Source organism: Heterocephalus glaber, unplaced genomic scaffold, assembly GCF_053883595.1.
Source record: "Heterocephalus glaber isolate CG9 unplaced genomic scaffold, H.glaber_assembly_v1.0 deba00001571, whole genome shotgun sequence".
Taxonomy (NCBI): domain Eukaryota; kingdom Metazoa; phylum Chordata; class Mammalia; order Rodentia; family Bathyergidae; genus Heterocephalus; species Heterocephalus glaber.
This window is the reverse complement of record NW_028258356.1, coordinates 4382437-4410115: the sequence shown is the minus strand read 5'-3', so window position 1 is coordinate 4410115 and position 27679 is coordinate 4382437. Positions and strand designations below refer to the sequence as shown.

The following is a 27679-nucleotide window of genomic DNA, read 5'->3' as shown; positions in this document are numbered from 1 at the left end:
GCTGATAAGGAGATTTACAGAGAACAAAAAAAGCCTGAGTCAACTATTTATCTCAACAATATTCTGTTAACTAAGCTTAGTTCAAGCAAGAGGCTTTCTAAGCAGTTCATTTATTTTAATATGGTACAAGCATTTTGGAGTTACAATGTAGCTTATGTTCACAGTACATTGACAGAAAAGGAGGGGAAAGGCCTGAAGGTAACATTTCATGCATTCTTAGAGATAAGAATTGAGCACCTGCTAGAAGCAAACTCTGCACCCCATGCACTGGAGATACATAGACCTACCCTGCAAGAAGTGTAGACCTGTGATAAAGGGAATAAAACAAGTGCACAGATCATTATGTTATGACAAATTGTAATATAAGACAAAATAGTATAAATACTACAGGAAGGGTAAAAAAGCAAATATTGTTTAGAACTGCCAAGACTGAGGAAGCACATTGGTTTTCTAGGAGAATAAGGAAGACTTTGAGGTATTTGAATAGAACTATGTTTCTCAAACCTCTGTAAGCATAAAAGATGCCTGGAGAGCTTGTTAAAAGCTGGATTGAGGGACCATCCCTGGAGATTCTGATTTGTCTCATCTGTATTTCTAACCAGCAATCCAGGTGACAGTACCTTAAAGCCAGAATACCAAACATTAGGAATATGTGATTAGAGCCTTAAATGATAAATAGCATTGAGAAGGTAATAAAGAAAGGAAAGGAAAAAGTATTAGGATTAAATGACTAATAAAATTAAAAAGGGAGTTAGAAAGGTGAGAATATATTATCTGGCCTCCATGGAGGGCTTTGGAATCCCTTCTCCCACTCCAATCAGCCTATTAAAATAATAATGGCTTTCTGAAGAGTAGTTCTAAAAAAATGTAGAGATTGGGAGGTCAGCAACAGATTTAATGTCAGTACTTCAAAACTGTCCCTAAAATGCTCTCCAATTAATGAAAGAGTAGAGTATATGTTGTGTCAGTCAGTAAATGGCCCTCAGATTGCAGGACAAATTCAAACACCTACATGACTTTTGCAGGAAGAGCATCTCAGGGAACTTACAAGGAGAGGTCAGCAAAGTGTGAGCTCCATCTTTGAACAACCTGCAGCTCTTTTTTAAAAATTATTTTTGACAGGGGTTCCTGACTCACCTCATCTTTGCAGTCAACAGACAGTAGTCACTAATATGTGTCAAGGATTCCCTGAGAGTCAATTACCTTTCTCCTATATTCAGTTGTAAGTGTTTGGGAGTTTCCTGTGCTCTGTATCTTTGCTTGGGCATAAACTCTGATTCACTTATTTACATTTTACTCTCACTCACATCCCTACTTTACATATTATCTGCCCTGGCACAACATTCAACTGCAGAAAAGGAACCCAGCACTCCTTATCTGTGTCAGCACATGGCTAAAGTAGCAGAAGCCCGGCTAGGACTCAAGGGAAAATGTTGTATGACAAGTAAATAGCACAAAGTACCAAACTGTGCCTACAGCCAATAAGAATTTTCTCAATGTCTATCATCACAACAAGCTTGTGAAAGAATCAAGTATACCCTTGCCAAGGTATGGCATACAGCAGAAAAATGAAAAGCAAGGAATAAATAGTACATCAAAAGCAAATTTTATAAAATCTTGAATGTTAGATTAGAGCAAAGCACTTTTTCAACATATCAAAGAAAATCATTAAACATGATCCAAAATATGCTGTAGAAAAGTATGAACTCACTACAGTGAGGAAAACACAGAGAATCTGGTTCAGGCAAAGCAAACAGAGAACTCTAAATACAGAGTGAGGATTGTTCTTACATAGTCTGCTCCTCAAAACATCCCATCTTGACCTATGTAATAAATGCACTAACAACTTTTACTCTAATTTGCCTCCTAAAGAGTGTTTTTGTAACATCAACGCAGATTCACAGAGATCTTAGACTCAAATACTAATTTTCACTGTTTCAATTATAGAAATAATTTTTAAAATAATGGACGAAAATCTTGAAGTATTATTATTTTTTTTTAATTTTCTCTTCTGCTAAGTATTTCTATCACTCACATCTTGAGGAAAAGTTTTTCTATATCTTACATTCTTCCCATTATCATCACTACTTCCAAAGTAATCATCCAAATAAAAATAGTTTGTCCTTATTGGATCAGAGAGATTTCAATGAAAACTAGATAGTGTCTTTATCGAACTTGGGTGGATAAAGAAAATAAATAGAAGAGATTCACAAGCTCTTATTTAAAATTTTCCGTATCATTATTTTTTCCATCCTGTCCATCAAAATCACAAATTTCCATTGACTCTCACCAAAACCACACAAAATGATCATTTTTCTCCAACCCCTTTTTTTCTACAATGCTTTCACAAAGAGTTCATTCATAAGAATTAACTGAAAATACTTACTATGTGTTTTCCTATATTCTCTTATGATATCCCATTTCATCTATAATTGTTGCTTGTCCAATCAGAAAAACTTCTTTCAGTGTAAGAAGTACAATTTATAATACTTTAATGCCAGCCCAGTATATAGGTTTGAGTATACCACTGCCACTAAAAATTTACTTTTAGTTTCATAGGGTTTATAACTTAAAACTTTACCATTTCACAAAGAGTAAAAAGCATTAACAGAGGCATGAGAAACAGGTAGTTACATAATTTCAGCTGCCCTCATTTTCATATTAAAATATAAAAAAAAAAAACAGTGCAATTTTCCCAGTTCAATCCAAGATCTTCCAAAGATTTCCAAAGACATATTGGCCTCATTTTCTTGACAGACTTACATTTTATGGCAATGGGAAGATACTGTGAATGTTTTCTATACAGAGATCATTTCAGAAAGTAGCATGCATACAAAACTAAGTATATGTGAAGTTGGTGGAATACTAAAAGTTTGTGTCTGTGTTTTTTTTTAAACACAAAATCTTACTGAACAAAAGTCTCTTTGAAGACAATTTTTAAATGACAATTTTTTTTAAAAAAATGTATTTCTTGGGTTAGTTCAGTTCAACTAACATTTCTTTCTCCCCTGTGCATTTTACAGTCTTTGGCAGCTTTATTGTTGAAAAGCCAAGGTACATTCATAATTGCACCACAGTAACATGCATTCATCATTGACAAAGGGTCCATATTATAAATGAATTACTGGAACAGATGTGTCATGAAATAGTACCTTATTATCCTGCTCTTCTTTTACTTTCTCTACCAAGCTGGTCAAAGTCAATAGCAAGTGTTACTCTCAAGTGATTTTTTTTTTTAACAAATTAAAGGAATGAAGTGAGTTTTAAAGCTTTAGCTTTGTAATACTTTAAAATGATTTAATACTTTTTATGCTAGTTATGTCTCAAGCCCCTAAAACACTTCTTTCTTTGTGATGTTTTCCTCATACCAGAAAGTTAATGGTTTGTACTGGCACTTTAGGCATTTTCAATGAAGAAAATGTGATTGAAAATTTATTGTATTTAAAGTTTCTGTCAAAAATAAAAATAGATGCCATCTCTCTTCTTGAAGAATGTGTAAACTAGCTGAGAGATAAAACAAATTAACACAAATATCAAACAAGTGTAAACCAAAGACCATATACACCCCAAAAGAGAATCTGTTCAGGAAGAGAGTTAAAATAGATTTTAAAAGTAATGTAAAATTCAGTGACTGAAAGAAATGATGAGATAACCAGTTGGTTTTATTCATTTGTATCTGAACACACTGGAAGATAAAAATCCTCTTCCCACCTTAAAAAAAAATCTTTGGCACAATATTAGAGTGAAAAACATTTTTGGATATACAATATGCTAATAGGTACTACTTTAATGTTTCTAAAGTAATTAGATCAGAAATACCTAAGTGTAGTGTGCTGTTCATTACCATGTTAACTCTCCCACTAAACCCTGAAAGGGACAGATGTTTTCCACAAACAAATTGCATACAAAAAGCCTAACCACAGCTCTACATATCTAACCAACTGAGAAAACACTTTCACGATCTACTTGCACAATGATCTCGGTATGGGGGGTGGGGAGCGCGACTGGTCTCATTGCATGATATAAATAACAAAATGATGTCACCGATGGGGTGCCACACATATATAGATACTCATTATTGCAGTGGTGGCAAGATCCAAATTCCAGAAAATTTATATGACAACATTTAACAAGAGTAAAATGTTATTTGGCTTAAATGAAAAGCCATTGAACATTTAACAGCGATTTGGCTAGACAATATTCAAACTTTGGATCTTTAATTGAGTCTAAAACCTATGTGAGTCAAATTCATACTTTAAGGAAATTTCAAGTTTAGACATTATTGCACATACAGTACTTAGGTCAAGACAAGTGATAATTTGCTTAATTGCGGTTTGGTCACTGTATAGAAGGTCTGTATTACAAAATGAAATACGTCAAGGGATAAGTATAGTAAAACAGTGGATTGTGAGTAATTTGTTCTTCAAGTGTTCCACAAGACAAGCAAACATTTGTAATAAATTTTAACTTGGTAAACTAGTGAGGTTTTGCAATATAAGTAGTAGACAACACCATTCTCACATGATCACGACTGAGCCAATAGTTCTTTTCCTCTCTCTCAGTCAATCTTTCTCTTTCTCCAGTCCCCCCTCCTCTCTCTTTCTCTCTCCCTCCCTCTCTTCCTTCTTCCCTCCCTCCTCCCCCCCCCCTTTTCCTCTCTGTCAGATTGTGGGTGACCATCTCCCAATAGCAAGAGGTTATGGAGGAGATCTCCTCTGCAGAGGAGGAGCAAAACAAAAACAGGTGGAGGAATCTCTTACTTCGAAAGAGATTAGGGAGATGCAAAAAATGTGGGAAACGGTTTAAATTTTGTAGAATAGCACCACCCAAGTAAGGTTGTAGCAGTGCAAGCGATGAATCTGTTTGACAGCAATGCATTGTCACATTTCTGGGAAATCCCCAGAAGGAGACAAAAGCAAGTGTCACTTGACAGGTTCCTTGTTAAAGCTGTAGAAAAGGAAAAGGATTCTATTGAGTCAATAGATAGCAGTGATTCCATTAGTGATAAAGTTGCCCTAGACAATAGCCCTCCTCTCTTGTCTCCCTCACACCAGACACTAAGGTTTTCAAAGGTAAGTGCAGGTTAATTTGTCTTTATTATTTCATATTATAGTATTGTAATACTTTTTATATGAATATTTTGGGGTTATGAAACAAATCATCTGAGTTTCCATTATTTCTTATGGGGAAATTCACTTTGATATACAAGTGCTTTAGATTAGAAGCATGTTTCTGGAATGAATTATGCTCCCAAACTGAGGTTTTATGATATTTTAAGGTTACATCTATGGTCAAAGCAAATGAACTATATATGTACAAAATCCAGTCAAACCTTTTGGTTTCAATCGACTTAATCCACAAATAACTAGAAACTTAACATATGGGGCCCCCTAAATTGAAATGTTTGTGACAGAAGATGCTCATAGTCATCTCTAACTTTAGAATTCCAATGTTTTATTACTAAACAGAGCAAATTGATTTTTTTGAGTTTCATCTATCCAATGATAGATTTTGATATTTCCTTTTGCACTTAAGAGAACATGCAGTTTCTATGCACACAGATAGTTACTGACTCATATTTGCCAGTTCTAGAAACTCATGTATTTTTCTATTGAACCAAAAATAATACTAATTTCAGTTTAAATGCCCATTCTAAATCACAGCTATTTATATTACCATGCTTTCATATGCAAGGTAACAATTTTCAAACTACCAAATTAAGTTGATTCTTAAAATTATAAGACTATATTAATATTTAATGTGAGACTTTAATAATTTTCCCTGTGGAAATATGCAGCATTTAAGAGCTGTATCAACTGCTCTCAACCTTCCCTCTCTCATCATCTTCTGGCTCTGTACAACACACACACACACACACACACACACACCCGTCTTCTAAATACTAACTACTGTTTTTCTTTGTACCTTATTTGAGCAGGATTGAAATTACTATTTATTTTGGAATTTTTGCTTATCATTTGAAACATTCTATTTATATCATCCAATTATTTCAGTCAAACAATGTTGAAAAATATTTGTGCAAAGCAAGTGCCAGAACAATCTTGCCTGTGAAATACCTTTATGATGCACTTAAGCTTCCTGGAGTTGCTTATACACCTGTATAATCCTTGCATATTCTGTTTGCTGAAGTCTGTATCTTCTAAAAATAGAATGCCTAATTTCCATCCCCTTCTTTAATGCTAAATTTTGGTGTATATCCACCTATTAATGTTGGACTAGCTCCATTCCTTTTACTATTCAACTAATAGACTTTCACACAGATCTATGCTCACTAAACTGAAACCATTTTTACACAGTATTAGCTGGATTTCTGGGGTAGACCTGAATTTGTCATAAAAGTCTCTGTGAAGTCAGTCATTGTGAGAATTGTGGTAACTTAATAATAAGCTACCAACTTGGAAGGTCTTATTATATAGAAAAATTTCCTTACTCAATGAAATTGAGTTCACTGTTAAATCCTATAAAGAAAATGACATATAATGTGAAATAGTATAGGGAAATAGCAAAAATATGATAGAAGACTTGGGTGTTTATCATTGTTATATATGACTCAAGAATTATCCAATTAAACCATTCACCTTCTACAGTTTGTTAAAATTTTCTAGGGGAGACAACATTTTTAATTCCTTTTCCATGGGGGAAAGAAAAGGAATGGTTTGTGTTCTGAAATCTCTAATTAGCAGGAGATTTTAGGAAACAATGCAAGGGAGAACAGAACTAAAGGACTGACAAATGATCACAAACTGCAGAGCATAGCCTAGCAGTTTCAATGTACTTGAATGCCCTGTAGGTCTTGTTTGACAGTCCCAGGAACACGTCACTTTTTATTACACACACTGATATAGAACAGCTCAAAACTGTTCTTTTGCAATGTCAAGTGAAAAATAGCATGTGTTACTGAAAAAGACTCAGTGCTCAGCTGGAAAGTCACATGAGAAAGAAAGAGAAAGGAAAATAAAGTAAAAAGAAAAACAGGAGAACAAGCAAAAGGAATCATCTCTCAGATGACAATAGAACCTAATAATGGTTTATGGCGTGTTTATCTTCCCCCTGTAACAATTTTAACATGTCATGTGTGATCACCAGTTTCAAGCCCTTGCAATACGAACAAGAGTAGAAAGAAGTTTTTTGTTCTGTTATGTAGGCCACAGGGTGGGTTTTTGAATAGAAAGCCTTTCCAATGGGTCTTTCTTTCATTTAAAATAAAGAAATAAAGATTGAGAAGTTGTTAACACTGATACTAAACATGTGTATAGTTATCTATGTAGGAGTCTAGAAGAAAGTACAAGACAAAGTAAGTGAGGGAAGCATGTCAGGGTCATTAGATGGAAGAGAGTCATCTACATTGGTGACATCAAACCACTCCCAGCTTTGCATCATGGCAGTGACATGTCAGGGTATGGAAGTCAGTTTGCTGCAAGTTTGCTGCAAGTTTGCTGTATTGCTTTTCAATATTAAGCTAATTGAGAACAGTTTTTCTTCTGTATTTGATAAGAATGTCAAACAATAGTCACAACTTCCTAGATGTCTGAAATAGGTACTTCCAGTAGAATTCTATAACTAATGCTTAAGCTACTTCATGTTCAACTCCTTCTGTCCAGGGCTTCTTTTAACCCTCACTGTATACTGGAATTCTTCAGAGACTAAAAATATGCTAATGCGGATGCTGATACCTCATGTCTCAAAATTCTTTTTTGATTAGTTCAGAATGCAGCTTAAGCAGTATTATGTTTGAAAAGATAATCAGGTGAGTCTAACAAAAAATCGGGATAGAGAGTCACTGTCCTTGCCGAATTTTCTTAAGTGTATTATGGATGGGTTGCTTGTAACAGAATCACTTAGAACCTGGGTTCAACGTGCAGATTGGCATATTTCACCCACCTATTGAGACAGAATCTCTGGGGGGTTGTGTGCTAGGTTGAAATTGCTTCTAAATAAATTTCTTCTAGGTTTTTAGAATTCTTGCTATTATGCCAGTATAATCAAACAATTAACTGATAGTCTCTGAAGATAAGGATGATACCCATAGTCTATACACCAACATTTTGCAAAACTCATTTCCTAATTTACATGAAAGTTCTGCAACACAGGTATCAGTTGAGCAGTAAATTATATACACATAATCCTGAATACATATATATATATATAAACATTATATTGTATATAATATAAATGGACAAACTATGCATTATATGAAAACTATATAGTATACATATTACTGGAGATAGATACATATACATATACATGTAGACTCTGGCTCTACCCTCTAATAAGCGTGCTCTAATACTGGTTTGGAAGGCCTGCATTTCTTACCTTTATGCTCATAGCACAGAAGTATTACCTATGTCTCATATGACTCAAATGCATGGCTATGTAGTCAGTTCTAATGTTCTCTGACCAATTCTTAGAGAAAAACCCAGAGGCATTGAAAACTACATTTGAGTACTACTTAGGACCCTCGATGATATATATTTTATCATTCTGTTGTTATTGAAAACTGTTCTTGAAATTCAGGGAGCCTGACAGTCTGTCAAATATAGAAAACCTATTAAAAAGCAATCTGAAATGCATTTCAGGTGAAATCACTTTTATCAAAGTGCAGATCATTTCATTTATTCTAAAGATATATAATTAGAAAGTAGACTGAATTGGTAGTTTTTTCTTTCTACAGTATAGCACAAATACATACTTCTTTATTTTAGCTTCACTGTGTGTGTTTTTCTAAAGCCCATTCAGAAGTGAATGCTTTTTTTGTTGTTTTCTTGGATCGCTATAGTACGTATACTCAAAATATTTTAAATGGATTCTCAAGTGAAAACAGAAGCATAATTTAAAAAGCTGAACTTATTATCTTAGTCTCATCTGCACATGTCAGAAAATTAAGACAGTGATGAATTACACGTTACTGTACAAAATTTTATTATCAGAGGCAAAATTCAAATTTGTTCCATTTAAAATACAGAAGACAAATTTTCTCATTTAGAAAAATCCGTTTTGTTAGTGCTTCATCAGAATGGAATAAAAATTTCATGTTGAATACATACCCATTCAATTTTTGCTGGATAATTTTAAAGACATACCATAGAAAACATTCACTAGCTAAATTAAAACAAGGTTCTTTATTTGGTAAGCTTTTGTGTTTACTAAAAGGATATCTTTTAAAATTCTCAAATCAAAAAATATTAGAAAGGGGAAAAATGCTTCCATATGGCATATTTTAAATAAGTCTGTTCAGTTGGAAAATAGATATAGGAAAATAAACTTTGTTACTGAGTAAAGTCAAGTTCATTAGGAATAGTCTGTATAGGACTTTTGAAACAATGTCTGATAAATTCAGTGCTATCAAAAGCCAAATATGAAAACTTAAAGGAAAATTTTCTTTAGTGTTCAAGTAACTGAAAAACACGTGTCATAGTCCTAGCCTATTTTAGTTTTGTAGGCCTAATGTTTTCAAAGATTATTAAAATGCAAAAAGGACAAGACATAGCAATGAAAAATAGCAAACATATTCCTATACGGCAATGTACAGGTACCACTGAAATATTCATGTGAAGCTGCTATTACATAATATTTTAAAATGTACAATATAATATTTTAAAATGTTGTGTACTTCAGAAATGACAGCTGATAAACCTATTTAAATGAAATTAATATCAAAAATTTATTAATGAATTTCTCACCCGCTAAGTCATAAACTATGTAAAGGTGAGGACAGAGTTGTGCATAAAAGCAGGAACAATACTGTGAACCTATAGGTACAATATTGTGAGCTACTGAATGATTAACTTCAAAAATAAGTGCACTGTACATTCAAGGTAGATGTTCTTAACTCCACTGTAATATTTTCTGCAAAACGGTTCATTCTTTTATTTACTTATATGACATGAGAAAAATGTGTCCCATTAGAAGCAAGTTGACCTGTGCAGAGAAGCAAGTCACAGTAGTTATCTTAGACTGTATCTACACACAGCAGGCCTACTGAAAATGTAACTGCAAGTAAATTAAGCAGTTGTGGTCCAGCTAGTTATAAGCGGAAAAGGAGAAATAATTCTTTGACCTCCTTCTATGTATGGAAAGTTCTGATTAGACAAATACATCTCTTCTACATCCAGAGACCTAGGTTTAATCTCATCTTTGTGGTCCGCTGGTGAAGAGCTTCATAATCCATTCTCTGTATTCACTTATTTTTCATGGCTCATTGGCTGTCGTATCTGTCAATTGTTTGATATAGCTTAAAACCCACTACACAAACATATGCATGTAAAATATTGCCTATGAAACTACTTATAGATACTCTGAGGTTAGCTTGTTAAGAAATAAGTAGGAAACCAGAATGTATTAATTAACAATTGTTTCAAACAAGCCAATCACAATGAGAAAGTGGGGTAAGTATTCAGATGTCCTAGATACGAGTTTGTACGGATAAACATGTTTTGATGCAGGCTGGAGTCAGAGTAATCACTAATTTAAACCATAAAGAACTTGCTTTTCAAGAATTTTGAATACAATCTAATACCATTAATTAATTGTGTGTAAACTAGCATTTAGCCTCAGTCTACTCACTGATAAATTTGAACTAATGAGATTTCATAGGGTTTTTAAATGAGATACTTATAAATTGCCTGAAACTCAGTAGGCTCTCAAATTTTTGCTCCTTCCCTATATCCTAGCTCACTTATATTAAGATACTACAAAACATTTTAATACAGAGTAAGACAAAGTTCAGTCATATTTTCCTTTTTTCTTAGTGATTAGTACATGAACTAAGAAAAATACATACACAAAAAATTCAATGCACTATAAAGTACCAAATATTCAAAATAAAAGTCTTACAGTGTAGTTTTCAAATTCTGGGTAAAATCATACTATCTACTGGTAGTAGGTTCAGTTTGTGAGAAACTTATTTTAACAAATACATGCAGTGTTCCATAGGCAACATATTTAACTTTAAAACTTGTATTTTCAATAATTTTCCTAAAAGTACTTAAGATGTTTACTACTTTCCTTATCTAAATCCCCAAATTAAATTTCATAATATAAATTTGAAAATAAAAGCTATTATAACACATTATTGTTAGATTTTCCTGAATCTATAGCACATTAAGCAAAATATTTATTTTAGAAATTTTCTCATTAATTAATGCCAACTGAACTGAAGGCTACATCTGTATGATTAAAGTTTGAAGTTCTTGAATAATTTACAAGCACATTTTGCAATCGAGTTCATCTATGTTAATTTGAAGAAATAAATTATTTCCAAAAATAGATAAGTATATTGACCCTCCAATAAAGAATATATGACTAACATGAAATTAACAAATTTTAAATATGAAAATATCCTAAAACTACTTCAGAAAACTTGAACTACTTTCTCATACAGACTAAAAATTTTTTCTGCAACTAAACAATATTGCTAAATTACTGATAAGACTTTACTCAAGGATAAATGGTATCCCAATTTTGAATCCAATTACTATAGCTTTAACTGTAGGATTTTATTAAAATTTTGAACTGTTACATATATCCATAAAACACAAGCATTGTGAAATCAAACAATAAAAATTATACCAAAGTTTGAGAACAAATGTGCAAAATATTTAAATATTATCTGTACCCAAAATGATTTACCTTTTTTTATACTAATTATTTTTCATGTTGCCATTATTCTTACTTCTTCCTAAATTCTTTGTTCTTTTTACATTTTTATATATGAATTCCTTTAGATCTCTTCATCTCTCTTCTTGTACCTTTACTAAGTGCCCAGGTTAATAAAAGGTAGTCAGTAAATATTTCTTTAAGTTGAATTATGCCATCATCAATATCAAATGATCATTTGAGTATGAGCTCTGATAAAAGAAAAATCATGTGGGATAATCTAAATTTCTAATAATATGTGCTTTTATTACTTCTTTTATAAGTATATGTGGTTACTTCATTGACACTCTCAGGAAACTAGCTATTTTAGGTTCTCCAAGTCTTAAAGAAGAATTACTTAAAATTTTAATTGCTAGTAGATTTTAATGAAATGTACTATTGTAAACATCTTGTGGGATCCCTTTATGGCATCTAATTCAGTGCAATAGTTGCATAAAAATGTTTTTTTGCAATTTGGTCTGCATAGATTTATTAACATTTCATTGAATATTATTTTCAATGATTTAGATGGATAGTATTTTATCTGCATTCTGACCATCTGTTACTACTGTTAGTATGATCGTGGAAGTTTCTGTTGAAAGGAAAATAAATTAGCAGTGTTTTAAAGTTATATTTAAATGGGGTTTGACAAGAGATATAAAAAACAAAATATCTCAGTAAAGTACATTATTTCCCCCAATATCTGACTACTTGCATTGACCAAAGTCAATACTCATTAACATGATTATTTAGTAGTTTGAAATCATGCAAATCAGAATGGCTTTAAAAATATAATTATTGCAGATATATTTAATAATGTATGTGGATGCTGGTCTAGTATTTGCAAAATCTACAACAAATTCTGGATAGAGGTATGTTGAACATGTATTTATAATTTAGTTGTTGGAAAGCTATATTAAAAGGCTTAAGTGATTATATATTGGTTCCCAAAATAATTGCAATTTTACATAGTTCATGTTGCTGCTCTAAGCTTCAGTTTGATCTTCAGGATATAGAGTCACACATATAGTAGTTTTGTGAGGAGCCAATAACAAAATAACACATGTGTAAAAGTTCTTTGAAAATGAAAAGCATTTTATGAATACATGGCATAACCTTAACAACCTTGTATGATATTACAGTAATAATATTTGTAATTGTACTACCACAAAAAAATTCAGTTCTATGATATAATTATCCTGAAAATAAGATAAACCAAAGTTAGTGTAAGGCCTCAAAAAATATATGTTACTGAAATTCTAGGAGATCTAGCCTTAAAAGATGAGATTTGGTATTTTCAGAATTTCAAAGATTATAAGAACATTTTAAGGAGAATGTGTAAAAATGGGAAATCTTTTTTATTTATAAATCATCTGGAGACAATTAATACTCCGTGGAGTAAATAATTTAGTCCTTTCTAATTTAAACCATGTTTTGCTGTCATACATATATTGGCACAGTAAATTTTTAAGACTAAATGTTGGACACTTTCAACTGTTATTTCATGCATATATATGATTTGTAAAATAGACAAAGAAGAGAGAAAAGATAAAAAATCTAAGTAGAAAATATAATTTTATAACTACATTTTACAGAATATTCCAAGAGATATCATCGGCTATTTTATTATTTTGAAAATATTACTTATTTAAACAACTAAAAATGTTTAATTTCAACATGTGAAATGATAAGTTGTTGAAAAATATGTGGAACTAAAATGCCATTTCAATGTCATTGGTACCACTATACTGTTGAACAAGTATTATATGAGGTATTGAACATTGCACATAATTACACACTTAGGATTTGAATTGTATCTAAGCCAGTTGTTCAAAGCCACTAAAATACTGAAGAGGATTAAAATTATTAACTGTGGAGGGGATAAGAACTATAAAGGCCTTTCTAATTCAAAATTTAAAATGGTGATTTCACTAAAAAGTCGTAACTACCAAGAATTTTAAATAATTCATGACACAAAACAAGACATCCACTTCTAAATTTTTATCATCTATTGCATGAATTGAACAGTGATACAGTGAATATCTGGGACATGCACAGCAGTGTGGTACTTATTGATATGTTGTAGAATGTTGTAGAAGTTGCCCTTAAGGACCTGTAACTATGATACACAGTAATTGGATTTCATCACTTTTGGTACGTGGCATAACTTTTACATTTTATATTAAGCATTACTATGCCTTATTAACACTACAGAAAGTATTAAGTTTATGTATGTTAATTGTTAAAGTGTTGAAAAATCTAAGTATGAGTAAAGTGTATTACTTGTTTAAATGTTAAAATTTATTTTAGGTGGTACTTCTTTTAAGAATTTATGAATTAGGAAATTGCTCATTTTATAAAAAATTTAAAATAATTCTATGGCTCCAGTTTCATTCTCTCTATTTTTCTTGATATTGAGTGACTTAATTCTGTAATTCCTTCGTTTCAGTGATTTGCAAGAATTATACATTTGGAAAACCTAAAGAAAGTAATAGTCCACAAACATTTAGCTTAAGTATCATTGTTGTACTGGTATTTCATAATGGTAGCTTAAAACATATTCACCTAAGTATGATTGAAGAGCTTGCCTACTAGGTGAAAATATCATTTTAAAATCTCATGTTACATAACACACAGCCATGAAAATAGCTATTCAAAATTCCCAGGTAGAACACAGTTGTAAATGCCAAAAGAAGGACTTTGTACATTAATAAAAGGAAAGTAACTCTTTAAGGGATGGCACAACTGGCATAAAAGGTCATTAAGTGCTAATAGACCCATTGAGGTATGGTTGCTTAATGTAGGATTAGAGCAACATAGACACAAATACCAACACACAGAAAGAATTTTTAACTCTGTACCACCCAATGTAAGATGGACAAACAAGATGAAAAACACTTTCTCAGTACTAATAATTACACATTTGCACAACTGCTTTATGCAATTTGAAATTTGAACCAAATGGTGACAGAATCTATACGTAAGGTTGCCATTGACTTAGGAGAATTAGAAGAGTGGTTTTTTATGAGTCAATTTTCTTAAAACTCATCATGGAGTAGAATTGCTTGGGAAGTAGATAAAAATTGGATCGAGGATTTAGGAATCAGGAAGGACGAGATTGATATAAATTCTTTTAAGCCTTTTCCAAATGTCCATACATTTATAAAAAGAGATAAATTTTCTTTCATCTGAAGAGATTTTCTGCACATGTGCTGTGTACAACATACTATATACATATGGCGGTCCCTATGTACATAAAGATATGTCTACACTATATGCCTTTTAAATGTATACACAGCTTTAACTCAAAGGAAGTGAGTTATCAACAAATAATCATTGCCAGACAATTCCAGTGCTGAAATAAGCGACAGTGATCACTTACAGAGCTAATTTATCCCTCCATTGTCCAAGACTGAGAATAAATTTTTTTCAGCTTTTCTTTCATTGCAACACTGATTGTCATCAATAACCTTTGTGCTTTTGCATAATGCCCATCTTGGATGTAACATATATTCACATAAAATGTCGGACATTTTAAATAAGCATGCTGGAACACAGGCAGGACCATACATCCATGCACAGAATATTCTGACTATGTTTTTCCAAACTGACTTCAACACTGACATGCACCACTACCATGTTTGGTCTTGTACAGCAAGGAATGTACAGCTGAAGCAACCACAGCAGGTTTCACTTGCAAGGGTTTCTTTAGGGAACACCCAGTAGGGAAGCAAAACAGAATGAATGAAACAAATAAAAAAAATCTCCCCAAACCAAAAAACAAACATAAAAAAGAATTCCTCCCGTGTTTTAACTCTCAAAATCTGACCATTTTCCTCATTCCATAAAAAGCAGATCCTCTCACAAAATTTGGAGTTGAAATGTTTACAAAAGACATATATTAATGTCTTAGAGCTTTGCCCAGCCATTGGAAAAGTTCATCTTGATAGAGCATTTTCCAGCGCACATTGGCTTCCACAGTTTCTACAGCTCGTGTGAAAGACACAGCAGCGACCCCATCATAGTTCTTCATGAAGTTCTTTAGCTGTAAATAGAAATGTAAAATGGTAAATCTGCATATCTTAAAATGAGCTCATGTGCAATATGCATAAGAACATTTGAAACAGAGTGCTCCAACTGAAAAAGGGGAAAAAACTGAACAAATCCTCTACCTCTTAGATTATTCATTTCTATTTAATTTAATTTTTTTATTTATCAGTACATGTTTGCAGTTACGTGCATTTTACAATGGGGAAGTCAGAACATATACAGAACATAAATTGTTTCTTTTTTTTTAAATCCCTTCCTTCTTCATCCCTCCCTCCTCCTCTAATTTCCCTTTCCCCTTTGTCATTCTTATTTTAGTTCATGTTTATAATATCCACATTCACTGAGGTTATATCCTGTACATGGCACGTCTTCATTCTACCTATTTCTCCATCTCCTCCCCCTTGCCCCTTGCCGTTGGGCCCCTGGACCTCTTCTCACCTGCAAGAGATCCTCCCTTTGTTTTCTTTTATCCTTCCTTTATTTTTCTCTTAACTGACCAATGCATGTATTACTACTCTCCTATCAACACTGCTATAGATAACACCTCTGATGTGTAAGTGATGATGCTAACAGTTGCCCACATTACATTTCAGAGACTTGAACGACACTTATTCAAACCACCAACTCTGCACTTGGGATCAAACAACTACTGATGAGTGACTCTTTGATGTCAGAGAACCAAAAACTCCACCATCACAGTACTACTGAATTTTCTGTACATGCATACTAGGAAGAGCTATAAAGACTGATCACCCATGTACACCCTACTGATTACTTCACTGTCAATCACCTTGGCCTACACCTTAACTCATCCTGTTTCTTTAACCCACTAACATCTCTATCCTTGCAGAGGAAAATTTCATGCCTTTACACTTGGCAGCCTCCTGAATAAATTCCCTGTCTTTTATAAAACTCATCATTTCAGTGATTGGCTTATATGCACCAGAAGAAATGGGCCTGGTTTGGTAACATAGTCAGTGGAGAAGGTATATTTAGTAGCAAAATACAATATAACAAAGCAGTATAAATTAGGTGTGGTGCAATTTGAAATGAAAAGACTCCCCCCAAAAAGAGTGGTCATTACATGTGAAATGGTTCTAAATTCAGCTTCCTTTTTATCAGTAGAAATTAAAACAAGCATATTTATCCTTCAGAATAGTTTGATGATATTATGACAAAGACCAGTTATAATTACAACATATACACAATATATGAAATAGTCTTAAAAACTGAATATAAGATTTAAAGTTCATTTTTGTTTGTAAAGAGAAAGTTATTCTTCCTCTTCTACAAATAAGTAATATAGAGTTTGACACTATCATTGATGTCAAGGGATTACAAAATTTACTGGATGTTGGAGAAAAGTAACAGGCCTATGAAAACTGGAAGATTAATGACATTGAAATCATCCAAGTAACTAGATTTAGAAAGAGTGAAGGAGAAATATGGGCCTATTTAGCTAGAGAATTTGAGCATTTAAGTTAGAATTTTAAGTGCTTTGTCACAATTTTTAATGATATAAGATTTTACTTAAAGAGTTCAGACTCGGAATACTCAGGTATTCCCCTTCCAATTTAAATACTACCAGGGTTTTTTTGTTTTGTTTTTTTCTGTTTGGTATGTCTTAAGAAACTGGCAACCAACCAGCAATTGCAGTGCTAATAGTCGAAGGTGAAAAATCAACTTGCAACACGGAAACATTATGTGGTGTAATTAGTGTGGGATGTGATTCATCACATGGTGGGCGCCACATGGAAGATATGCCAGGAAGAAAATGTAATGCATCAAGATAAGCTCAGGAGCAGGGGGAATAGGGTAAAGGGTGTTTAAAATGTTTAATTATACCTTTCTAAATTAATTTAGAATTTAGGTCATGGATAGATTTGTTTGTTTATGACACTGTTTCTTTCATTACCTGATACTGATGGGCTTTCTCCAAATTTTTTATCTACTTTCCTATAGAGCCCTCTGTCTGGCAACATTCACAATTGATGATCTCACAACTATATCCTTGTAAAGATTTCAAGATCACTGCACTTTTATAGGAAACACGTAAAATATACAATGCATAACAATTTTTGGTGTGCATCCTAAAAACTAATCTGACATTGGATAAAATTTACACACATTAAGGAATAAAGAAAAAAGAAAGGGTAGGAATTCATTATCTCTAATATTTCAGGCACTGCCCTTCTATATACTAACAAGAAAGTCTAGAAAGTACTTGAATCATAATTTGAAAATTAGCTAATTACCAGCAACACAATTGTATTTCCATATTCATGTTTAGATTTATAAAGGCTATATTCATAAAGCCAGAAATAATAAGTTTTGTTGTATGTTTTGACTTTTATGCTTTATTACAAAAACATGACATTGTGGTGTCATTACTTGCTATATTGTATGTTAATCAAAAATATATCTCTCCTTTTTAAAATATGTTCTGCATTATATTTTTCTAGATATTCCCCAAATATGCCAGGTAGTGATAAATACCTCTTTGGCAACTTTAAATCTGTGAAGCATGCTCTTGGCCTCTTTGTGAAGCCAGCCTGAACACATGAAGTAAAACACTTACATCTTCCTTAAAGGCAAACTGTGAGTCTGAATAAGAACATTTATTGTCACAAGGATAGTAGGTCAGATTATCTCGCAAGAGAACTTGCAATAGACAGTGTAACTGGATGGTCTCTAGAGATTCATTTCTTAAATCACTATTTAAGTGCACTAAATACTTCCCTTGTGAGCTCAGAGAGCCTGAGGTGACTCATGCATCTTAAGAGCAGCTTATCCATCAGAACACATCTGGCCTACTTTGCAGGGTTGCCATAAATTGATCTGATAGCCCATACTCCTCTGCAGCTCTCACAGCAAACACGTGGTCCAAGAAGCCATTTAAATGCTTCTAGAGCATTTTTGCAATGCCTTGTGACCCTTGCATCACTTTACAGGACTTGGAATAGATGGAAGCCATTTAGCATTCCAGTTTTCTTTCTTTCTTTGCTCTTTTGTAGGCTCTTCTGCTGCTTTTCATTTCTAAAAAGTTATGTTTCCTAGATATTAATGCCTTTTGGCTTTTATTTTTTAAAATCTTGAACATCTAGACACATTTGTAAATTAACATTTAGTAAAATATCAGTGTTGTTTGTGCACCCTAATTTTCTTAGCATAAAACTTCTAGATATGTTTATCTATTAAACCATTTTAATACTTTTTTTGAAAATCTCTTATTTCAGTGTACTCCAGACCCCAATATCATAAAATTTCAAAATATAATACACTTTACAACAATAAATAAAATTAGCTATTGTCTGACAATGAAGGATAAGTCTTTAACATTAAAAGTGTAAATGGGATGTCTGTGACACACAGGAGCCATGTGATCCTGCAACAATGTTGTATATTAGTTCACCATGCAAGAGAAATAGATGCAGGAGAGGACTGCTTAATGGACATCAGAATGGAAAATGGCCAGGGCCTCTGAGATCCCATGAGGTCAGAGGTCCATTAGTTTAGAATTAAGGAAATGATGGATGGCCTTGTGAACTAATGTTGTTCTGACTCCCAGAGTCCTTTAATGAAAAGAAATTCAGTTTCAGGTACTAGAATGCAGTTTTGGGGAAGGAAACACAGAACAACGTAATTTTCTCTCTTCTAATGTCACTAACGTTAATGAAGATCACTAAAATAAAATAGCAAATGAGTTTTCAGAATTCATAAATCTGTTGATTCCCTTTCAATCTATGATCCTGGAAAATAAGAACGTGCTGTACCCCAAGGAAGCACATTGGATTTTCTGTTTATGAGGCTCCCCATGGTTATATAGGGAATGGGACTGGATTTTTCTGTCTTTTTATTTAAGGAAAAGAAGTTATAGTCATTATAAATTAACTCTCGCATCCCACCTGAAAATAGTGCTCCCCAATCCCATAGACAATGGTTAGATGATGAAAGTATAAAAATGCCTCTGGCAGAAGCAGTTAAACTAACAAGTCACTCTGTGGTGAAGGATTTATCGCTGATTCATTCCTTTGAGAATTTGGATTGTGAAGTTAGCTGCTTTAAAGATAATGGAATAAAAGCCACAATTTAGCTTCAGTTTTGAAATTGTACCTTTCACAATGGGGGGACCTTGGAACACCTAAAATGGCAATTAAATAAAAGATTCAAATTGTACAGGTTAAAAAAGTAAAACAAAATAATATATAATAAATCAATTAAATGTGCGTTTAAATGATTTTTTTCATTATGGCCTGGATGTTATCAAGTCGAGGAAAATGTGAAAAACAAGCAGTTAGAAAAGGTGTGGAGAAGGGAGAAAGGACAGGCAGGAGGTATGAAGAAATGGGACTGAAGGAGATGAGAGGAGAGAAAAGAGAAAGAAGGGACCAAGGGCAAGGGAAAAGGGGAAGAAAGGGGAAACAGATTTTTCACTTTTCTGTTCACTTGAACTGCTCCAGTCATGATTAAGTCCTTCATTGGTTCCCAGAGTATTGAATGTAAAATCAAGACATTAAAAGTTCTTTATTTAAATTCGAACAAAACTGGAAGCAATCATTAACTTAATTGTTCTTTTTTTCTGTTTGTTATGGTTATGAAAAAGTCCTTTCCATTTAGCTTCTAATACTTGCAAAAGTAGTAAAAACAATGTTCCGGGATTTCCAACCAAATCTTTCATGGTTGGGAATACACATGGCAAGGATAAAGACTGAATTTCAAATCATTACTATCAGAGCCTTAGCTTAGCTCAGCTCACAGTGTGACAGAATCCAAGTTAGTACATGGGAGATCATCTCAGGAAACTGGGCAACATTAGAAGATATTAAGGCCAGGCTTGATGCTTCAGGGAATGATGTTTGATGGGATTAACTCTGGGTCACAGCATCAGGCTTTCTATCACTGAAAAACGAAGGAAATGTGATTCTCAATATGAAATAGCAGCTATATTTTCTGATGGAGAAGAGCAACAAAGGAAAAGGCAGTAGGTATTTGAAGCTCAACTCATTATAATCAATTAAAATAATCTAAATTTTGTACCTCTATCCTACCTTCCTAACCCTCCCCATTCCATATTCATCTCTTTTAGAGTTAATGGGAGTGAGGGGAAAGAAGGAATGCCTAGCTTGCTTACCTTTCCAGAAAAATAAACCAGAGGAAAAGGACATGTTAGGTACTCCAAAATCTGGACTCTATATATTCAGTAAAAAAAATATAATTTATTTTCATCAATAAAATTCATTTGTGACTGTACCAAGCAAAAGTTTAATTTCAATGTGTATTACTAGATATGTTCCTTCCCCACATACAAATTCATTCAATTTAGCAGGCTAGACAGCATGAAGCATTATCATCATGTCCATTATTGTCTCTTGTCTGCAAGGAATTGAAAAGAAAGCAGTGAGACTCAGGCTAACATTAGTCTGTTTACAAATACTGCATCACTTACATGAAAGTGTTATTGGTTATTGGGTTCTAAACTGCAGTCATAGAATCATCTGAGGAGTGGCTACTCAAACCAAAGATTCTAGAATAGATTTTGGATATCCAGCTTTGGAAATAATTACAATCAAACTCTCTTTTCAGACATTCAGTGTCCATTATATTAGAAATACCTTTTGAAAATAATGAATTGAGAAAATTCTTTTACATAGGTGTGTGTGTGTGTGTGTGTGTGTGTGTGTGTAAAAGGAATTGGTATGAATCTCATGGAGTACAATAGAAAGAAATGGTGTAGATAAATATATACTTTCATACATTTATAAAAGGAAAGAATTAGAATTCATCTCAAAATATTTACCTCTTTGAGTTCACCTTCAGTATTAAGAAATTCTGTAACTCCACTGATAAGTTTGGAATTCATAAATAATGCTTCTCCATACCTCAAAAGATTAAAGAAAAAGTTTCAAAGTTATTATTATAGGTAATTATTGAAGAAATATTACTATAAAGATTTTTAGATTACTTCTCAATACTTCCATTGACCAGAGAATATCTAATTGTTCATTTGGATTGCATAATTCTTGTACTTCCAACACAGTTGCTTGACTTGTGACTGAAGACAATGAATAATTTGAATTGGTAAGTGGAAGGAGTTCTCTTAACAATTTGTCTCTATTTTGCTAAGGATTTCTATCCTGAATATTACTGTATCATATTGCTACTATACTTTTAGAACGAAGATAATTATACTAAAAATAACACTCTGGGTCTTAGGAAGCAAAGGCCAAACTGACTTTACAAGAGATTTTCTTTTTTATTTTTAATTTTCTTTTTTTTTTTTTTTACAAGAGATTTTCTAATGCTTCCCTAATTTAGGGGACCATAAGTAACTGAGCTTCTGAAGAACTTAGCTTTTTATTCTATAAAATAAGGGGGATAAATTGGATAACTGATATAATTTCTTATAATTCTAGCACTATAAATATTTTATGGAAATAGCTATGTAAAAGAAAACAAAGAGGCATTTGATAACAATATCAGTGATCATATATAATCAAGATGTGGTTACAGAATTAGCCAACTATATATTAATGAAAATAATTAATTTTTTCTCAGGGCACCTCAATTGATTTTAGTTATGCTCTCAGACGAAGATAAGGCATAACTTTATTGAAGGTATTTTATTAACTTGTTGTAGAGCTACACATGTAAACAGATAATTCTCATTTAATGTAACTAAATATGGCATTGATAAAATTTCATGCAGCATTCAGAGATGGTATCTAGCTATAGGGTCTTGGGAATGGTTTCAAGGAAATGATGTTTCTAGATTGAGTATGGCGAGTTCTGAGAAAGTAATTTTAGGTAGAGGACCAACATAAACAAAGGCATGTGCAGGCAGTTATGAGTAGTTAGGAGCTGCGTGCATAAACTGTAAGCCTAGAGGTAGAAGAAAAAGGCTAAGAAAGTATTAAGGGACTTAGATTTTAAATAATGCATGGAACTATGGAAAGTTTTACTGCAAGTGAATAATCACACTTGCTTTTCAGAAAGATTCTTGGAACAATGGGAATGGGGTTATATGTATGTGTATAGTGGTGTGGTGAGTGTAATTATAACGGCAGGGAGACAGAAGGCTATTGTAAGGGTATTGCAAGAGATACCGTCCTGCACTAGGAAAGGGGTAGCAGGAAAAAAGGAATAACTCAAGAAACATTTGGAAGTGTTAAATTGAAAAGAACTCAAGAGTAATTGTTAAATATGTCAAGGCAAGGATGTCAAGGATCCCTTTGCAGATTTCCAAGTGTGTAAATAATGATAGCTTTAGCATTGCATGTAAACTCCAATAGAGGGTACACAATGGGATATTATCTATCAGACTGTCGCTGAGGTGAAATGTTTGAGATAGAGACATAGATTTGGAAGTGACTGAAACTAGAAGGAAAACCTTGAAGAGTGAGAAGAAAAGAGTATCTTGGAAAGCACCTCCCCATGAACTTTACCATCAAAGGACAGAGAAGTAGGGATAGATGAAGAGGACACTTTTATTTGTCAAAATAAATACTACTGTATTGTAGCTACTGTGAAACTGCAACCTTTTAAACTTTTGTGTGGAGATCATAGACTCTGAGAGACAAATTAAGCATACTAGGAACTAAACATTTTTGGTGGGCAATAAACAATGTATACATATAGATACATTCCACTGAACTCTGATCTACAAAACCAATGAAACTGTGTACATATTGGTAGGCATTTGACGTTTTTTAAAAGAAGTGCTCATATATATTAATTTCACCTTAGCTGCCTGACTGTTACATGACTCTATTATATGCATGCCAGCAAAGCAAGCTCTAATCTTCCGATCACTCCAAGTTCTGAACTGAAAATATAAAAATGTCAATGTGCCTTAAAGGAATATCATCAGTATATCTGTGGATAGAAATGTTTCTAATATGACATATGATTTCCAGTTGAACTCATTATACCAGTGCAACTGAGAAAGGTGTGCTTAAATATAATATTTTTGTGTTAGTTTTGAAGAGACAGAATAATAATTTGACTTAGTATCTGGGAACATTTATGTATGAAAAGAACATCCAGCATTTACATACTCTATAAGAAATTTAATTTTAAAATACCATAGAGATTATCAGAGTAATACATTAGCACTTATTATAATAAATTTAAATATATAATAAAACATTTGATAAAACCAAGGCTGAAGAATTTTCAACACGAAACAAGACATCCTGGAAAAGAATTCTACTGCAACTGAAATCATATAATGATTCAAATGATTAATGTTTCTTCTCGATGTCATGGCTTCATTTAGATGTTTTATGGTATTTATGTTTCAAACAATTCTATAGAAGTTTCTTATTATAACACTACAATATCTTATTTATGAATGGTTTTCTATAACATGTTCAGGATATAGAAACCTTAGGATAAGGTTTCTTCAACTTTGAACAGTTTGATGGAATCTCCAGGAAAGTTGCTATGTTCATATGTAATTAATTAGGGTTATTAATGTATAACAAATGATAGTGCTATCTAATTTCTGAAGTAATTCTCAATTTCAGAGTAGAACTGCATCTTGGTTGACTGTTTTAAAGATCTTACAGTATTATTTGAATCTTAGCTATAACACAAAACTTGGGCCCTATGCTTCTTATGTCTACTTTACTCATTCTGGTATGCATAATTGAATTCTTATTTCTACCTGGTATTTAATATCTTCCATTTATCTCTGAAGAACTTCCAGGCAAGATCTCGGCCATGTGGATTTCGAGCTACATGAATTATGACATCAATTGCATCTTGATCCAGCACAACCTCTGAATTCAGGGACAGATTTAGAAGCCTATAAAGTAGAATTGTGGAAAAATTCTTAGGCAGTAACAAATATTTTTTATAGTCTTAAAAAATTACATAATCTTGTTTCTCCTAATCTTCAAAATAATAGTTGAGTGCAAACTTTCCTAATACAAATTTAATGCAGCAAATTTCTGTTTATAAAAATAGAGGAGGCCAAATTTATTATTTATTCCATTAAATACATTAATTCAACTCTAAAAATTTCTGTGGGATCAGGAATTCACAAGTCTGATTTGAGATTACAAACTCCCCTTTAAAAATTTTTGCAGTAAATAAATCTTTTCATAGTGAAATGTTTTCTTACACACATATATAAATTATATCAAATAATTTGTCACAGATATTTCTTAAGTGACTTTAATCATGTTAACATGGAAGAGTTCCTTATCCTTAGGAAGGTGTACATATAAATTATACATATTATAATATATAAAATAACATAATATATACATTTAATGAAATACAATGAACTTCAGAACAGTTTGATTAGAAAATACCTTTATTACAAAAACAAATTCAGAAAATTAAATGACCCACCTATTTAATAAATTCCTGTCATCACTGCAAGTTAAGGCTTCCAATAATATCTTCTTTTCAGAAATTGCCGTGGTGGAGTGGAATTTCATCCATATGAATTCCCAGACATCCTCATCCAGCAGCGATACTCCGGTACAGTAGACAATGTCTCTAACATTTAGTGGTATTCTAAGAAAGCAACCCATGGTGGTTTATTGTTAATTAAAAACTTCATCGTGTTGAAGGTAAAGACAGACCTTACTTTGCACAATTTTTATAAAGATTTCATTGGTTAGATTTTACCTAAAAGATTATGTAGTAATATTAAAAAATTAGTGACTGGATGAATACAGCAATGTCTTTTATTCAAAAGGAGTTTTGAAAACAATTTCTATGCCATTCTTTTTTTCAATTAATTGTATCAGTGCTATATATATATATATATATATATATATATATATATATAAAATCACATTCATCATAACGAATTTGTACCCGTACATGATGTATCCCTGGCCCCCCACCACTTCACCCTTACCTTAGACCTCCCCAGCCCCACCCCCACTAGCCTCCACCCATGCAGAAACCCTGCCCATGCTCAGGCAGGCCTCCCATGGGCGGGTTGAAGGGGGTCTCCATCAGCTTTTTCAGTACCAGTGGGAAGGTGCCTGCTTGCTTCTTTTTTTCCCATTCCCCTCCCTTCTCTTCAATTCCTCTTCTCCTTATTTACAAAAGCTTTGTTTCCATTTGTGCCCAATCTTGAAGATTCTGATGCCTCTGCTGACCCTTTGCCTTCCCAGAGAGAAGAGGACAGTGCTGCTTTTTGTCTGTTTCCTCTGTACAGAGGTAGGGAGGCACTCGCTGTAGTGTGTGAGTCCAGCCTATGGTCTCTGTTCTCCCTTGGGTGGCTAGACTACATCAGATCCTTCAGAACTCCAAAGGCTGATGTTGGTTCTTTGGGCAGCTCTAGAGAAACTGGGTAAGGATGCAAGAGATCAACTTTTTCCTTTCTGGGTGAAAACTAAGATCAGAAATCTCACCCCAACCCCCATCTGCTCTGAGCATTAGGCAGGATATATGCTGTCCTCTGGTTCAAACTGGTGTTTGGTCTTCCCTTAGGTGGATTGACTGGGCAGATCTGGAGGAGCTCTAAGACTGATGAAGCATGTACTAATTCTCTGGATTGTTGTGGAGAAGAGTGGGCATCTTTCTTTCCCTAGGATGTAGCCAAGAACTGGTATTTTTCATCTTTTTACTTGATGCTGACCACAAAGAGGAACTATGATGTCAAGAGTTCACATTGCTGTCTCCATTGTCCCTCAAGTGGAGAGACTGTGCAAGTCCTTCCAGAGCTCTAGGAGAAGGCAAGATAGCCATCATTCTGGAGATACATACAGAGATGAGAAATATTTTGGAAAGACATCTAGAAATAAAGTATTGGTAAAAATGACCAAAACCCCGAAGAAATTTAGCACAATTGTCCTTGGAAGGCCTTTGAAGTCAAACTGTCTCAAGTAAGGGGATTTTCTGTCTCTGTATTTGCAGCTGCAAATGAAGAAAAAAAAGACTGAATTAAACAATCTGTTCTTTGTATGTACTTTGCACGAAAGTGCTGGTCAAGTGTCCAACTTCTCAGCAGCAGTTCATTTGTGCATAGCAGATGGATCAAATTTAATTATTATGAAAATGAAACACATGTTTGTTTACATGTATAATATGGAGCCTATTGATGGCACGTTGACCCTCAGCCTTAGGTACGGATCCCCCCAAATCTCAGGACAGAAATGACTCTATTAACAGAGCCTAGGGAATACAATTGCAGAGGTTCGTATGGCTTTTTGGATAGCAAAGACAGAGCTGATTAGTCCAAAAATACTGCTATGATTTTTCTAGCATCTCTTCCTACCCCATCAATTCCTTATATTCCTTATTTATCCACTAGATAAAGAATCAATGTACAATTCACAAGATCGTTTTTACTCATCACTGAAAACAAAACAAGATTGGTAATTACTGAATATGCTAAGGGCCCTCAATTCCCAATGACTTCCATTGTTAATGAAATCCCTTTTTGTTGCTAAATTTGAGAAGATGTTCTAATAACATTTTAGCAAAATGATTGCTCTGGAGACAGTTTAAGATCCCTTTGTATAAACCAAAGTCATTAGGAACAAATGGAAAAGCTCATTTGTTTGTAAAGCATGAGCTAAGAAACCACAGAACCCATAGTTATGAACGGTACAAATGAGTCCTGGGAGACACTTGACATCAGGAAACAGGGTAAAAGGGCCCCGCCCAGTGAATATGAAAATTGTTTATGAAGATGTGAGCAGCCCAACAGTCATTTCTTTTTAACTGCTACTTCAGAAGTACATCTTTTAATGGAATTTTATCAACTGACAAGGAAACCTGTGCTTGTTTTTCTCTAGATACGGTAAATATACATGAATAGTCAACTGGTCTCTCTTAGTTACCATCATACAAGATGAACAGGATCATGTTTAGCTGAAATGAAATGACTTGCTCTTTCTTATGGTAGTAACACTGCAGACATCACCTAATTAACAGAACTTGTACTATGGCCTTTACTGCATTCTTACTTAAAATAGGATTATGACGGTTCATTTGTAGGATGAAA

The 27679-nt window shown here is 33.3% G+C and overlaps 1 protein-coding gene across 2 annotated transcripts in view; it reads right to left on the bottom strand.

Moving 5' to 3' along the window:
* Positions 1 to 91: 91 nt before the first annotated feature.
* Positions 92 to 27679, bottom strand: part of Trhde (thyrotropin releasing hormone degrading enzyme) — a 411539-nt gene continuing 383951 nt past the window's right edge. For both annotated transcript variants that reach the window (XM_004845026.3, XM_087192438.1), the window contains exons 16-19: positions 25063 to 25230; positions 24371 to 24511; positions 21503 to 21584; positions 92 to 15700 (exon numbers count right to left, since the gene is read on the bottom strand). In XM_004845026.3, coding sequence (XP_004845083.1) covers positions 15557 to 15700; positions 21503 to 21584; positions 24371 to 24511; positions 25063 to 25230 — 535 coding nt within the window. In that variant the 3' untranslated portion in view covers positions 92 to 15556. The remainder of the gene's footprint in view (positions 15701 to 21502; positions 21585 to 24370; positions 24512 to 25062; positions 25231 to 27679) is intronic.